Here is a 15,616-nt window from a genome sequence, read left to right as displayed (position 1 = left end):
CCCGCACCCCAGGGTGGGGAATCAAGAGAGGCCCACTTACAAAACCCAATGCTTTATTGAATGCCAGTCCTGGGTCCGAAAGCCAGACTCCGGCTGGCCCTGGAAGACTCGTCCTCTGCGGCGCAGGACAAAAGCCAGCCTCTGCCTCTGCCTCTGCCTGGGGCCTGGGGAAGCAGCAGGCTGGGGTGTGTGTGTGTGTGTGTGTGAGTTCCAGCCTTGGCCCCCTCGGTGGCGGCCGCTGTGGAGCCTCACACCTGGTGCGCAATCTCCTGCACCTTGCGCAGCGTCTCCTCCGACTGCAGCTGCTCAAAGGTCAGCAGGGAGAGGCCCAGCTGGTCCTCCTGCAGGGAGAAGAGAGCGGGAGGGAAGGAGCTCGGCGGCCCCACAGGCACATCCCTCCCTCTGCTTGGAGGGTGGCAACAAGGGGGCTGGGCTCTCTTCCAGCCGCCTGCCCACCCCCACCCCCACCCCCAGGCCCCTTGGCGGGCTGCAGTGCCACCCCCTCCCACAATTCCCCACTCTCCTCCGGGGCTCACCTTGCGGAAAGGCTGGGCCATCTGCCGCAGGAAGTACTTGGCCACCTGGACGGCCTCGTCCAGCGTCAGGTTGAGGTTGGCGTCGGTGATGTGCTCCTGGATCCAGCGTGGGAGCTTGCCCCGCTTGTCGGCCCGGGCAAAGCGCTGGGGGGGCAGGGCAAGAAGTGGGGCACAGGAATCACCAAGGCCCAGAGGGAGCTGCCTCCCACAGAGTCCGGCCGGGAGATGCTGCCAGGGAGCGCAGCGGGGCCTTCCTGCACGCGAGGAGGTGCTCCCCGCCAGAACCAGGGCCCTTCCCCAAGGCAGGCGCTGCAGCCCGCCCCCCCCCCCGGCTGCACAGGGCCACTCCACCCTCCACTCTTCCCTGCACCCAGCATGGCTTTTGCCCCCAATCCCCGGCCCACCTTGTCCGCAAAGACCATGAGGCCATAGTCCGTCTTGCCGCGGATGGCCCGGCCCACGCACTGCGCTGCATGCCGCATGGCGTCGAAAGTGAGGAAGTCGTTCTCCCGGATTTGGAACTGGTCCCTTAGGTACTCTAAGCGGGCCTGCGGGGGGCACAGGAGAGGGTTGGGGGGGCCCAGATTTCTGCCGGGGAGATGAGTCTCGTCCAGCCGCCTTTTCACAGCGGAGTTCCAGCGGGCAGCTGAGAGCAGGGGCAAGGCCTCCCCACAAGGCCAGGAGGGGGAACGCTGGAAGTCGTGACCTGCACTTCGTGGTGCGCACCAGCTTCCCGGGCTTTACAAGCAGGGCTGAGCGCTGGCCTCCGGGAGTCGGGGGGTTCTGGACTTGGCAGAGAGCAGGCGTTCAACCCCAGCTTGTGTCTCAAGGAGGACACGTCCGCTTTGCCGCCTTGTTTACCAGGCTGACGCCTCCCCCGGAGACTCGGGGAACGGTCGCTTCTAGCCGGGCCCAGGAGAGCCGGTCTCCAGGAGACACCCGGCTGCCTTGCCAGCAGGGCCCTGGGGGGCTGCTCAGCGCCGAGGCGAGGCTCCCTCCTGAATGGGGGAACCGAGGCAGAGCTGGCTCAGGGCAGCGAGGAGCCCACCCACCTTCAGGATCCGGCTCTGGGTGTAGACGTAGGGCACCCCAAACATGAGGACGGCTCGCCCGTAGTGGTGAACTGCAGCAGGGAAAGGACAGAAGCAGCCGCCGCCGCCAGGTCAGCAGCGTCTTCAGCGCCCCCCCCCCCCCAATACAGCCATTGGTAGCTCAGTCAGTGGCTCTGGAGTCACACACACACACACACGTGCGTGAGAACGAGAAGGAGGGGGGCGGAGGGACGTTCCTTGTGCCAGACCTGCCTGTCTACTCTGACTGGCAGCAGGAGCAGCAATCCAGGGTCACAGGCAGAGGGTCTCCCAGGCCGCCCTGGAGGTGGGGCCAGGGGCGGAATCCGGGCCTTTCTGCATCGGGCAAAGCAGCCGACTCCGCCGCAGAGGCCTCGACTCAGCTGCTCTCTCCCTCGCCCCATCCAGCCGCCAGCTAGACTAGTGTCATTCGCAAGAGCAGCCCCGCTGGGTTTAGGAGCCAGCCAGACGCCCCCCAGGAAGCCCCCCAGCAGGGCACAGATGCAACAGCCCTCCCGTTGCTGCCTCCCAGCCAACAACATTCAGAGGTAGTCTGCCTCTGAAGCTGGAGGCTCCATAAAGCCATCGTGACTAGCAGCCTTCGCCAGACCTCTCTGCCGCCTCCGTGCGTTTGTCTTGCCTTGCCTTTAAAGCCCCCTCCGAGAACAAATCCCCTTGTTCGGGTTGCAGGGGCCTTCTGTGACCTGCCCTTTCCACGTGCTGCCCCACCTCCGGAGCTTCTCGTCTCCGTTTGTCTGCAGCAGGAGGAGAGGGGGCGGGCGCACCGGAAGACTCACCAAAGTCGATCCCCTCGGACACCTTTCCTCGGGCCACGGACAGCAGAATGGCTCCCCGGCCGTTCTCGCAGGCCTGTTGCACACACAGAGACCCCCGTCCTTGTCACAAGCAGCCTGCAGGCCCCATCACCCAGCAGCCCCAAGCAGAGTCTGTGGGGCAGGCGAAAGAGGACAGCAGCTGCCCCGCTTTGCCCTGGACAGGCTCAAGAGTCTAAAGGGATCATTTGGGCCACAAGACGGCGACCTGCCCAAAGGCCAGCTGGCCAAGTCCAGGCCACAGACCCCACCCCAGATGCAGCAAGGGGTCTTCCCCCCCCTCTGGTCTCCAGCTGCTGGTGGACTACAACTCCCATCATCCATCCCCAAAGGCTATTTTGGCTGGGGACCAGAGGCACTGTGGTCCATCAACAGCTGGGGACGCCCTGGGCTAGCAGGCTCCACAAGCAGAGCAGGGGGTTGGAGACTCCAGCCCCGGCCAGGCCACCCACCTCCTGGTACTTCTCCAGAGCCATGCTGGTTTCCGCTCCATCTTGGGTCTCGATAAAGATCAGCTTGTTGCGCTGGATGTTCTCCAGGATCCCCTTGGAGGGCCAGAGGGAGGGCAAAGGGTCACACGAGGGAAGCGAAAGGCAGCCGGATCAGCCGCACCACTGGGGAGAGGAGAGCTGGTCTGGGGGCAGCGAGCATGACCTGTCCCCTCCGCTAAGCAGGGTGCACCCTGGTTTGCATTTGAAAGGGGGGATGATGGGAGTTGTAGTCCATCATCGTCTGGGGACTCAAGGCTGGGAACCCAGCTTACCGTGGAGGTCTCCTCTCCCCCTCACGCCGCTGCTCCTCCGCCCCTGGCATTTAGCGGCACGGGGCAGGGAGGCTCCCTATGGCAGGGGCCACCACTGTTTTTCAAGCAGAACACAGTGGGGCAAAAAAAACCTTCAAAGGTGAGGCCATTTCCCACTGGGCTGACCTCCGCACAGCCCTGTGCGATCCTCGGTGTTTGGGAGGGCCCTTTAAAGAGAGAGACGGAGGAGCCCTCTCTTGGGAGCTCTGGGGGGAAGCACCGGGAAGGGCTCCCCTCCCCAGCCCTCCGTGCACGCCTTCCAAGCGGGTGCAGGGGCTCCAGAGGGCTCCGTTTCCCTGGAAAGAGCACCCCCACACACACACACACACACCGGGTGCTGAGCAACATGCAGCACTGCACGCAGGGAAGGAAGAGTCCCGACTGTGGCATGGTGGCTGGGAGAAGTTGGCCAGAGCTTCACCCAGGCCCCTTAAGCACTCCAGAAGATGCAAAGAGGCCCTGATCCTGTGGCCCCCAGCGCCAGGGCTTCCCCTCACAAGCCTTCTCGCCCCCAGCTCAGCTCCTGCTCCCCACAACGGGTCCTGCCAGCCACACACACACCTGCTCATACCACGAGGCCACGATGTTCTCCATGTACTGGTAGCTGGTGAAGAAGGCCACAATGCCGTCAGGGACGATGGCCGACATCTCCAGCAGCAGGTTGCCATAGTTCCGGATGACAGCTGCAGCAACATCCAGGGCGCTTTCAAGCAGGGGGGTCAGGGACTTCCTTTCTCCCACCCACCCACCCACCCAGCCTAGACCATTGCCCAAGGCAGTAGCCGCTTGTTCTCATGAGCTGGGGGGGGGGGTGCCCAACGAGGCACGGCTGCCGTTGCAGTGGCGTGCACGTTTCCTCACTTCGCTGTGGAACAGAGCAGCACTTCTCAACAGCAGGTCCCCAGATGATGTTGGACTACAACTCCCATCATCCCAATGGCTGTTGACAGGGGACAACAGGAGCTGTAGTCCGACAACATCTGGGGACTGAAACTTGGGAACCCCTGAAACAGCCAAAATATTCTCCCCCCCCCCGCCATCACTACCCACTGGCGGGGGTGGGGGCAGCCCTTACCAATGTCTTCGCGCGTTTCAAACTTGGAGCTGATGGCCACCTGGTCATTCCCTCGCCCTACAATCTGAAAGACGAAACGGGAAGTGGGCAACTGGCCCTTTTTGCCAAAGGGGGGCATGGGCGATGGGGTGGGATCTCCCTCTCCTGGGCCTCTTGCACTTACCATGGGACACAGACAGGTCCTGGCAAGGGTCATGGTGAAGGTGGCCATGGTGACAGGCCTGAAGTCCAGGATCTTGGGGTAGATATCGAGCGGCGAAAGGGTCTGCAGCAGAGAACATCTGGCTGAAGGCAAGGGGCACCATACAAGCCCCACACTTAGGCTACAGCTAGGAAGGACAGACAAGACACGCCCCACACCCAGGAGAGGAGCGTCCTTGAGGAGGGCCCCGCTGCCCAGCATGCAAAAGGGCCCAGCAGCTGCAGTTGCTGGGAGCACTTCCAGGTGGGGCTGGGAGAGCCCCCTGCTGCCAGTCAGTGCAGAGGGTCATTAGCTAGACGGACCAAGGACTGGACTCCGTATAAGGCAGCTGGAGACGTCCACTTACTCCCGAGGTGATAATGACCGACTGGAACCGTTCAAAGACGGGCTTGATAGCAATGGAGGCATCCATGCAGCTGGGGAGAGAAGGCAGCAGCGGGGTGAGCCCAGAAGCTGGTTGAGCCCAACTTTACCAAAAAAAAAAAAACACCCACTGTGGTCAGATCTGCGGCTACCCGAATGATGCTGCCTCTTCCAGGAAGCAGAGGCTAGAAGGGCAGAATCTCTGCCAGCTACGCACACATCCCAAGAATGGGAAATCCTCTCACTGGGAGTTTCCTGCCAACATCAGCAGCTAGGGCAGTTAACCACAGAACCTCCATATTCAGAGGCAATGTACCAAACACTGTGGGCAAGCAACCGGGGCGTCTTCTTCCTGCCGGGATGATCCTTCTCCTCCAGACCTCCTTGCAGCGAGAGGCAGAGGGCCCGTGCACCGCAATTTCAGTGCGCACCGATCCATGTGACTCTCACCTGAAGTGTAGGATGGGGTTGACAATGGTGGGAGTCCGGTCGTCAAAGGGCTCGATGATGATGGTAAAACCTGTGGCAGGAGAAAACACAGGCGGCTGGTTCTGTGGGCTGAGTGGGCGCCACAGCGACAAGGGCTGGGGCTTCTCGGAGAGACCATCTCACGCCTGCCTTGAAAGAACTACCCTGGCGGCCGACACGTTTCCGGGCAAAATACAAGGTGCTGGTTATGACCTATAAAGCCCTCAACAGCTTAGGCCCTGGGCATTCCTCGCCATGAGCCCCACCGCCTGTTAAGATCATCTGGAGAGGTTCGTCTGAGGTTGCCGCCAACTCGTTTGGCAGCTACTCGGGGACGGGCCTTTTCCATTGCTGCCCCTGGACATTGGAATAGGCTCCCTGTTGAAATGAGAGCCTCCCCATCTCTGGCAACTTTTAAAAAGGCACTGGAGATACATTTATTCACTCAGGCTTTTAATTAGATGTATAGCTTTAATATTTTTAATGTTGGGTTTCAAATCATTTCAGTGTTAATAATTTTAATGTTTAAATGATTTTAGTTGTTTAATTGACTTAATGTTTAGATGATTTTAAATGTAAACCACCCAGAGACGCAATTTTTGGGCGGTATAGAAATATGTTAAATAAATAAATAAGGACTGGACATAACCCCATCTATGTTTTGCAAGGCATGCACAAAAACTAGGAAGCCAACTCAGCTAGGAGAGATCGCCACATTTATTTATTAAGCCAGTTTCTAGTCCTCATTGTTTCAAGAGACAGCAGTGGGGGTGGGGGGTGCGAACTGAACAGCTTTCAAGAGACAGGCAGCTGGTGCTGACATTTCGCCAGCCAACAGTAATTTCTTGTTGCTGCTGCTTTTGTGTTTAAGAGCCAATTTTAAATCAATTACTTTCATTTAAGTACTTGTTTCTGCTTCATGAACTGTATGTCACTTAGGATCTCCCCCCACCAATATTGGCAATTTTTTTATAAGCCAGCCATTTAGGGGTGAATGCTGGCCCGTTCCCCCCTCAACTCTGCTCCTGCGTGCTCCTCGCCCTGATTTGGAAGTGGCCGCACGAATAGAAGTCTACGGCAGAGTTGCCACCGATCAAGGATGCTAAAACTCTAGAAGCGGCCAGGGCTGCTGCACAAAGACCAGCCCATTAATACTCCTCTTTTACAGGAGCGGATCCTGGAGGCTGAGAGATAAGCAGATAACGCAAGGACAACCCGAGCAGATAGATTCTCTTTAGCTTGCAGTTTTACTTTTTACTGTTGGCTGGACGTCAGAAGCCCTTGCCAGTTACTGGAAATACCCTGGAGATCTTTCAGTAGATCCTTGTCTACTTGCTGACCACCCCCATCCTAGAACATCCCCCACCCCCCCAAATTGTGGCAGCCAGCTGGATTCCTCCACGGACACGCCAATCTGCAGAGAGTTGCAGCAGGCAGGCAGGACCGGGGGAGGCGAGGGGAAAGGTCTCTGAGCTGCACACCAGTCAAGGTCCGAGATGGCAGGACAGTGCTGAGCAAGGGAAGCCGTCTCCGAGGAGGAGGAGGAAAAATCAAGCTTCTTAAAGGCGGAGGGATTGACTTGGCCTGACGGTTAAGCACTTAAGAGACTTAAGCGGTATTTATATGCTGTGGTAACGTCAGACACACTGAGGGACGCAGACGCTCCCCGTCTCCTCGTGGCCGGACGAGATGCTACCGCAGCCCTTGGCTTTGGTGCAGGAAGGATCCATCTTGGGAAGGAGAGCGCTGCCACCACCGTCCTCGCCAGCACAAGCCTGTTGCAGGTCCCCATGCAGAGCCTCCTGGCGGCTCCCAAAGGGATCACCAAGCACGGGGTGTTAAGCCAGGCTCACAGCACCCGTCCCTGGAAGGCTCCCTCTCATAGGACTTTTAAGAGACCCTCCTCTTTGGAGAGGCCTCGGAGTGTTCTGATCCGCTGTGAGTATTTGCTGGATTTCCGTGGTGGTCCAGTTTTTAACCAACTTTATATTGCCTTGCTGCTGTTTTGTTTTATCGCAATTTGGATAATTTTGCCGGCTGCCCCAAGCAGCCTTGCTCTAGAGCGGGGCAGGATATAAATATTTTAACTTAATAAATATTTGTTGGGGTCAAACCAGAAGAGAAGCCCCTAACGTTTCCCCTTCATCCTGATTTTAGAGAGTCCTAAAAGCTAGGAATAATCTGAGAGGCAGGGTTCTGGCCCAGGGAGGTTCTGGAGCCTACCTCTAGAACCTCCCAGAGGGGTTGGGGGCAGGGAGGGGGGCCCTTCCTAGTGGCCTAGCAGTCCAGAGGCCCCCAGCAAACCCATTACCATGAGAAAAATAATAATAAGGGTGGGCCATGTTTGAGGAGGCTGATGCAAACTTGTTTCCATCCAGATCTTGAGAGATTTGCTGGAGCCAGTGAAAGCAGGACAGAGTGAACAAGATTCTGACCCGGAAGCGGCTGGCCAGACCCTTCTCTAGCCAAGCAGCGCATGCGCTTGTAGGGGCCACTGTAGGACTCCCGGGCTGCCTTCAGCCTGGCCTCCCGGGGCTTGCTCCTGGAAGCCTCGGCTCACCCCTTCCTCCCTTCCTCCTCCTCCTCAGCATCTTTTCCTCCCTTGTCAACATCCGCCCAGAGCACGAAAGAGGCTCCGCTCCAGTCACTCTGGCCCCAGCACAAACGCCTCATTCATGCTAAACAAAAGGGCCCTGGCTTCTGTTGGCTGCGTCGTCGAGAGGAAGACCCCATGCCAGGGGCAGCCCAGCCAGAAAACAGAACTCCCCACAACACACAAAGAGGAGGACAGCGAGCAGAATCCCTGGAACAGCCACTGCTGGGGACCGGGGGGGGGGGGGGGCTGTGCAAGCAGCGGAGGAGGAGGAGGGAAAGAGGCGCTAGCAGGAGACTCCGCCGGTAGGGGGATGCCAGGTGGGGCCCTGCAATGAGGGAGCACCTGGAGACTTCAGCACGGTCCCCCACCCCCAACAGGAAAGGTCATCACAACATCAGCTGCTGCTATGATGCATAGGGAGCAGCCCCCTTACCTCCGGTTCCCCACGCTAGGGATGTGCACGGAAGCAGCGACTGCCGGTTCGGAGTTGGGGGGTAGCTTTAAGAACAGGGGAGGGTAGTCTCCTCCCCCCGCCCCCGGCCGTGTTTCCCCAGCCGGCGCTGTGTTCAACGACGGTCCTGCAGGGCGGCAGTGTACCTCCTTGCTGCTTCGGTGCACGTCGGACTGGAAGTATCCCCAGAAGTGCCTGGTCTGCATGGGTGCTACTTCTGGTCCGACGTGCACCCGGGTGCCAAGGAGGTATGCTGTGGGACCATTTTTTAACACAGCATCGATGGGGAAACATAGCCTAGCTTCTCTGGAAGACCTTCCTGAATACAGTCAACAGTTTGTGAGCTGCCAGAAGAAAACGGAGGTCTCCCTCACCCTTGGAGTAAGTGCTGACCAAGGTGGCAAAGTTGGAGATGAGCGTGATGGGGGAGAAATCAGAGATGTCCGCAATCTCCAGCGTGCGAAGAAGAGAGCGGAGTCGTTCAGCGCAGAACCTGCAATGTAATGTCTCTTTTAAACAATGTACACCTCACCTTTCTCACAAAAACTCAAGGCAGCTTCTAAGAATTTTTTTTAAATCCAAATAAAAATAACCCATGCAAAATCCATTCAAGCTGTGCTGCCCGTAGGCTAGTCATTCATCAGGTAGAGCTACACAGGCCGAGCTGTCCACACAGCTCTACCAGGTGAATGGCCAGCCTGAAGGAAGGATCTGATCAGTCTGAGGAGGTTTGGCAAGTTCCACCCAAGAGCCCGTCACTGCTTACCGGAGGGGCTTGCGTTCAATGCACACCTTCTCAAAGACATCCTTCAAGAATGACGGGGGGCTCTCCTGGACCACATGATGGACCCGTAGGCGAGACTTCAGATACTCAAGGAAGCGTTTCATGAAGCCCACAAAGTGTTCTGCAGTCCGGATGTTGCCTGGCACAGACTCTGTCAAGAGGGCAAAGCAAGACACATCCATTACATAGATGCTACATCTGGCATGTGGAGGTATACTGCATCCAGACATGGAGGTTCCATTTAGGAGCACAGGAAGCCCTAAACAGCTTGGGCCCTGGGTATTTAAGACAACATCTTCTTTGCTATGAGCCATACTGCCCACTGAGATCGTCTGGAAAGGTTCATCTGCAGTTACCACCTGCCCATCTGGTGGCTACTCAGGGACAGGCCTTCTCCGCTGCTGCCCCGAGGCTTTGGAACGCGCTCCCTGCTGAAATAAGAGCCTCCCCATCTCTTATAACTTTAACCTTTTAACCTTTTAAATTTTAAATTGTTGCAATGCTTTAACCTTTTAAATTTTAAATTGTTGTAAACCACCCAGAGACTTGCATTTGAGCGGTATACAAAAATAATAAATAAACAGATAGATAAATATCAAAATAGAGACCATAAGTCAAAACAAACAATACAAGGAAGGCTTTAAGTCAACAAAAACAAAGTATTTGCCAGATGGGACACAAAGCACAGACCCACCTTGCAGAATCTCATCCGGCAATACTGGGTTGGCCAAGTAGACATCAGTCTCCCGGGCCACATTGGCTTCCCTCAGGCCTTCCACCAGGCGCCTGTACTCCTCCTTCAGCTTCTGAGCATCCGTCTCCTTGATCCTGGAAGAGTGGGGAGAACGTCAGGGCACATAGGGGTGCATATGCAAAGGCAGGGCTGGGCATTTGCCACCATCCCAGGAGAGTGCAGAATGCCTGCAAGATGTGGTAGTGGCCACAAGATTCGTCTCCACTTTCAGCAGTAAAGAGAACGAGTCTAAGACCCAAACAGTCCTCATGACTGCAAAGCTATGCCTGAGCAATGCCCACTGAAGCCCAAGGAGCCAGAAGGATGACTGAACAAGATTCCTGGTAGCCAAGGGCAAGGGTGCAGTGGCCCACCACAACAGGCTCTTTGCAGCTCCTTCCATGTCATTAACAAAACTAGAATAAATTATGCAAAATGAGAAGATGCAGACCAGAGCAACGTGCATAAGCTACATGCAGCCTGGCATGCAGGTGACCGTGCAGAAGCTTACAAGTGCCTCCCTTTGCTTTTTGAGGTGCCATGGCAGGGATGCAGGAGAGGCCCCTTCCTGCCAGGGCAGCCAGGGATGAGGAACTCCTTGCCTCAGGAGGTCCATTTCCACCCCACTTCCAAGGCTACGTGAACTCTCCGCTTTTCCTTTTCACTCCATCTGCTGCACAGAACGGTTTCTGTTCAGACCTGGTTCTCTCTCTCTCCAGTTTTTAATGGCTTCTTTTTGTATTTCATGGATTTGTGTTTTTAATTTGCTGAAGATGATTATTGTTTTTCTTCATTTTTATTAGTACTTTCTGTTTATGTAAGCCTTGACAGTCTCATTTTTAGGGGTGGAGAGGCAGGATAAAAGCCTTCTAATAAATTAAATACATCCTTGTATTTTACATTCATACCTGCCTCACCATAAAACATTCAAGATGACTCACAAACATATAAAGCCACAGCAAGGGAAGAAAAATCACAGTAAAAACTAGAGCATCAGTCCATCAGGGGAAAAGTCTGGGTAAAACTTAAATAAAACAAAGGATAAGCACATTCGCAAAAATGCATGCAAGGCACGAGATCAGAACACAGAATTAAAAGCCTGGGTTGCCAGTAAGTTTGTATTACATAAGAGAGAAGACCTCCGGACTCACTTCTGGATGGCGACTTGCAGGGTGGCCACGTTCCCCTGGCAGCGATCCAATGTCTTGCGTGTAATGTTGACTCCCATAGAATCAATGCAGACATTGTCTGTGGTCGGGGGCAAGGAGGTGGGGTCCAGGTAGCTCCAAGAAGGAGCGTTGAGGGGGAACAATAATAATAAAGGCATTTCCAAAACGTTGCATTGACATGAAACCAGGAACAGACTCGCTCAGTGGAAGAGCATCTGCTTGGCATGCAGAAGGTCCTGGGTTCACTTCCTGGCAGCTTCTCCCGGTAGGGCTGGGAAAGACCCCTGCCTGGAACCTAGGAGAGCCGCTGCCAGTCAGTGCAGACAAGGCGGAGACAGGCAAACCAAGGGTCTGACTCCGTATAAGGCAACTAGCTACCTACCTACAAGTTTCCTGCCCAGTCCAAGCCCTCAGAAGGCGGCTCAACATTAGCCAGTCAAACTGAAGGTCCAGGGAAGCTCCCAGCATGATGAAAAGAGCCACCCCCATTTGCCCCAGCATCCGATAATCAAACATATCCTGTCTCCAAACATGGAGTTCCAATGCGTCACTACTTTAGCATGACCTCTCCAACGGTCTCCAGTCCCTTTAAAGCCCCTTATGCTGGCAGCCATCACAAAAAGCCCTGTGGCAGTGAATTCCACAGGCTGACTGTGCCTTATGTGCAGAAATACTTGATCTACTGTAAGAGATCAATATACGCTGAGGCTGGGGAGGTCATCTGCCTCCCTACTACATACCGATATTGTGCGCCTCATCAAAGACGACCACAGATTTCTTGGCCAGCTCCTTGGAGACCAAGTCAGCGATCTTGGGGTCCAGGAGGTAATGGTAGCTGTACACCACAATATTTGCATGAAGGATCTGATCCGACATGGAGAGAAGGAGAAAGAAGCAAAGCTGAAACAGAATCTCATGGAAATGTGAACTGGATGGCGGCAAGGGGTCTCAAACCTGGATCTCCAGAGGTTGCTGGGCTCCAGCTCTCAGCATCCCCAGGCACAATGGCCAAAGACAGCTCCAGACGCTCCTGTGGGGCAACAGGTCATCCTTTCTGCTTGAAGAAAGAAGCATCTGCAGCCTAGCCAAACAGAACCTGGCCTACTTAACATCCCCCGTTGTTAATCTTTGCAGCAAGGAGAAGCACAGAATCAGTCCCTCAGGCATGAATGGAGTTACCCCTGCTAACTGGGCAAAGAAGCACTTTTTTAACGTGATTCTCTTTATTTAGCAGGGGGAGAGTAACTGTCCCTATTCACCCGCAGCACAGGACCTCCAGTGACTGTTGCTGGTGTCTATCTTATGTTTCTTTTTAGATTGTGAGCCCTTTGGGGACAGGGATCCCTCTTATTTATTTATTATTTCTCTGTGTAAACCGCCCTGGGCCATTTTTGGAAGGGCGGTATAGAAATTGAATAAATAATAATGATGATGATGATGATGATGATGATGATGATGATGATGAATGTCTAGCTGGACGCGAAAGCCAACTGTACCGAGTATCGGGCAAGGAAATAGGGGCACCATCCCTTCTGCCGGCCGTAGGCCTTCAAGTCATCGAGGTTGTACACGCCGTACGGAAGGGGCACCTGCCGGCCGTGAGCATCAAATTCCTGCCAGGGAGGGAAGTGAGCAGCATTTATAAAGAGCGTCCTTGATTGAGGAGACACTGGTTGTCCTCCACTGCGGTCCCCGTCTGCGGGCAGGCGTGTTGAAGAGGCCATCCTTTATTGTGTCCAGTGCAGAAGTAGATGGCCCTAAAAGTGGCTCCTCTCCCTTCTGCCCCACCCGAGTGCCACACTGCCTGCAGGCTGGCCATTCATCAGGCAGAGTGATGAGGCTCAATGACCCGCCCACCCCTTTCCCTCCATGGTGCTCCATACCTCAAAGAAGCGGCAGGAGGGAACGCTGCTATCCTGCTGGTGCTGTGCGCGCACGTATGAGGCAGTCAGGCTGAAGCACTTCCCGTCCACCTCCTTCCCAAAACGAAAGGTGCTCACCTATGGTGGGACATGGGGCCAAACCCCCACAGGTTTGAGCCAAGGAGCAGGAAGCTTTTTATTAAGAGACCAAGGGGCACCCAACTTTCCCACATGTCTGGAAGACTCCCTCTTCTCCTTCACCTTTATTGGCTACCACTGGTCGTGTGATCACAGCTGGACAAGCCCTAGGAAGTGGGAGGGAGCATTTGGTGGGGCCCCACCCACAGGCAAGATGGATTTGGGCTGTCCTAAGAAGCAGCCTCATGGGACACCAACGGAAGGTAGGAGGCACCAGACAGTCCCCTTGTTTAAACCCGTTTGGAATGAGCAAGAGCCGGGGGAGAGCTGTCCTCTGGGACGCTGCAGGGTGGAGGGGTGCTCAGTGCTCTCTCACCTCCGGGTGGATGCAGAGGTTCTTCCTGGAGCTCAGCGCCAGGCCCAGGAAGGGCAGTTTCTCTCCCGTCTGCTTCTCGTGGAAATCCAGAAGTTTGCGCAGTTCCTCAATGACCTGGGAGACACCTGACTGTGGTGGCAAAGCCTCCTCCAACACCCCACTCACCCCAGAACGCCTTGTAGTCCCAGGACAGGCCAGCAATGCTGAGCCAGAGGCAGAGCTCTCTGGTCACAGTTTGCTCCATCCGCAGCCCCCCAGGACTCCCCACCCCTGTTACCTTCTCAATCTCTGGCACCGTTCTGGAGCAATAGATTAGCTTTGTGACCTCCAGGGGGTATGCCTGAGGAGGAAGAGAGGAACATCAGACTGTCCCTAGTCTCCTTCAGAACCACAGACCACCCAGTCCCCTCTTTGGCCTTGCAAAAATGGCCCTTCCCATTGTGCCCCAACACTGTGGGGAGAGGCATTTAAATCCCCATTTGATGGGCTGAGAAGAGCACTTAGCGAGCTTGTGGCCACCCAGAACTGGTAAAAAAACCACCCACCACCCATTTTTGGCCACTAAGCTGTCCATATCTTTGGTCTGATGCATACTCACGCGCTGATAGGCCACGATGAGAGACAAGAGGGAGATGGTTTTCCCAGTGCCCGAGGGCATCTCCAGCACACCATGGCCCTGGCAGAAGGACATAAGAACATCAGAACAGCCCTGCTGGATCGGGCCCAAGGAGGCCCATCTAGTCCAGCATCCTGTTCCACACAGTGGCCCACCAGATGCTGCTGGAAGCCTACAGGCAGGAGTTGAGGGCATGCCCTCCCTCCTGCTGTTACTCCCCTGCAACTGGTACTCATCACAGGTGGAACAGTGATATTGCCGGCACTCATTCAGACTCCCTTCCTCATGTTGGTGCCTAGGGAATCTGGAAGTTCTGGTGCCAATTTCTAGGACTTAAGACTATTCTTGTGCCACCCTCACAAAAGTTCTTAGAAGTCAGCATCAGAATTTCCAGGTCTCCTAGGCACGAGCACGGGCTTTCTCAGCACTTGGGCAAACAGGCACTCAGGAGTGTTATTATTTATTGATTTGGTTTATATAGCCTCCAACCCACACCATCTGCCCCAGTCCTTTGCACTGCCAGGCACGTTCCTGCAAAGTACTCTCAACATCCAGCACAAGATAACATTCCCTCCAGTGGCGGCGGCGGCGGCAGCAGCACCCCAAGCAAACCCTGCCTGGTTGTACCTTGGCATCCAGTGTCCTCTTGAGCTCCAACATGTATGAATACTGTTCGGGGTAGATGTAGTCATAGGGGAAATAAACAAGCAAGCCATCTATGTTCAGCCTGGGGAGGAAAAGCCACGGATCGTCTCCATGAGCCGCTTCAGTCAAGAGTCAGCAACCCTGAATATGGGGCTGGATGCCCAACTCAGTGCAAGAGAGCTCCATGCATTCATATTAAAACTTCCTGGATCACTGTGTGTGCTTCCTCCCAAGTAAGCCACCTGCCATGAACGAGACTTATCCCCGGGGGAGGGCACAGCCCACAGCTGGGAGGAAACCCTATGGGGGGGGGGAGAGCTGGCCCTCCAGCTGTTGTTGAACTACGACACCCATCATCCCCAGCCACTGCGACAGGGGTGTCTGCGTGATGGGAGTTGTAGTTCAACAGCTGCTGGAGGCCAGGTTTGCCCAGCCCTGCTATGCAAGGGGGCTTGGCTTTGCTCCACTCTCCCTGGGCATCTGCCCCCAACCCCAGCAACTGCCCCCTTGGCAGTGCTCTTCCAGCCACCCTCCCAAGGCGCAGCCCCCCCGTATCTGCCCTTCGCCCCCTTCTCTAAACATCCTCCTCTTCCTACCCCAGGGATACCCCTCTCCCGCTGCCCACAGTGGTACTGCCCAGATGTCCCCCCCACCCCACTCACTTCATGGTTTCTTCCGCACTCCAGTCCCATTGGCCGTTGCCACGGCACTCACGCTGTCGGCCAGTTCTCACTCCGGTCCTCCCCGCAGCTACTTCTTTCCCACTCGCGCCTTTGCGGCACTACTATTGGCCAGAAGGCCGCAGAACCTCGGCTCTGATTGGCTACTTCAGCCACCCAAAAGCCGCCTACTAAGCAGCAATTTCGTACGTGCCCACAGTGCGTTTGGCTGCACTGT

At 55.7% G+C, this 15,616-nt stretch overlaps 1 protein-coding gene across 2 annotated transcripts; it reads right to left on the bottom strand.

Moving 5' to 3' along the window:
- Positions 1–36: 36 nt before the first annotated feature.
- Positions 37–15,516, bottom strand: ERCC2 (ERCC excision repair 2, TFIIH core complex helicase subunit). Of its 2 annotated transcripts, XM_053268771.1 has the most exons (23): positions 15,382–15,516; positions 14,702–14,801; positions 14,057–14,134; positions 13,736–13,798; positions 13,459–13,572; positions 12,966–13,082; positions 12,579–12,695; positions 11,823–11,946; positions 11,065–11,161; positions 9,875–10,008; positions 9,163–9,331; positions 8,771–8,889; positions 5,332–5,401; positions 4,865–4,934; positions 4,480–4,581; positions 4,317–4,380; positions 3,803–3,924; positions 2,892–2,984; positions 2,404–2,476; positions 1,589–1,659; positions 941–1,084; positions 537–680; positions 37–341 (listed from the first exon to the last, which is right to left on the bottom strand). In XM_053268771.1, the coding sequence occupies exons 1-23, from the start codon at positions 15,384–15,386 to the stop codon at positions 249–251; spliced, it is 2,283 nt and encodes a 760-aa protein (XP_053124746.1). In that variant the 5' UTR covers positions 15,387–15,516; the 3' UTR covers positions 37–248. The 2 variants fall into 2 exon arrangements, with proteins under 2 accessions (XP_053124746.1, XP_053124747.1); XM_053268772.1 differs by lacking the exon at positions 1,589–1,659.
- Positions 15,517–15,616: the final 100 nt, after the last annotated feature.

Source organism: Hemicordylus capensis, chromosome 7 (genome assembly GCF_027244095.1).
Source record: "Hemicordylus capensis ecotype Gifberg chromosome 7, rHemCap1.1.pri, whole genome shotgun sequence".
Lineage (NCBI taxonomy): Eukaryota > Metazoa > Chordata > Lepidosauria > Squamata > Cordylidae > Hemicordylus > Hemicordylus capensis.
Note: the sequence above shows the minus strand (reverse complement) of the source record. Positions and strands in the feature narration are given on the sequence as shown.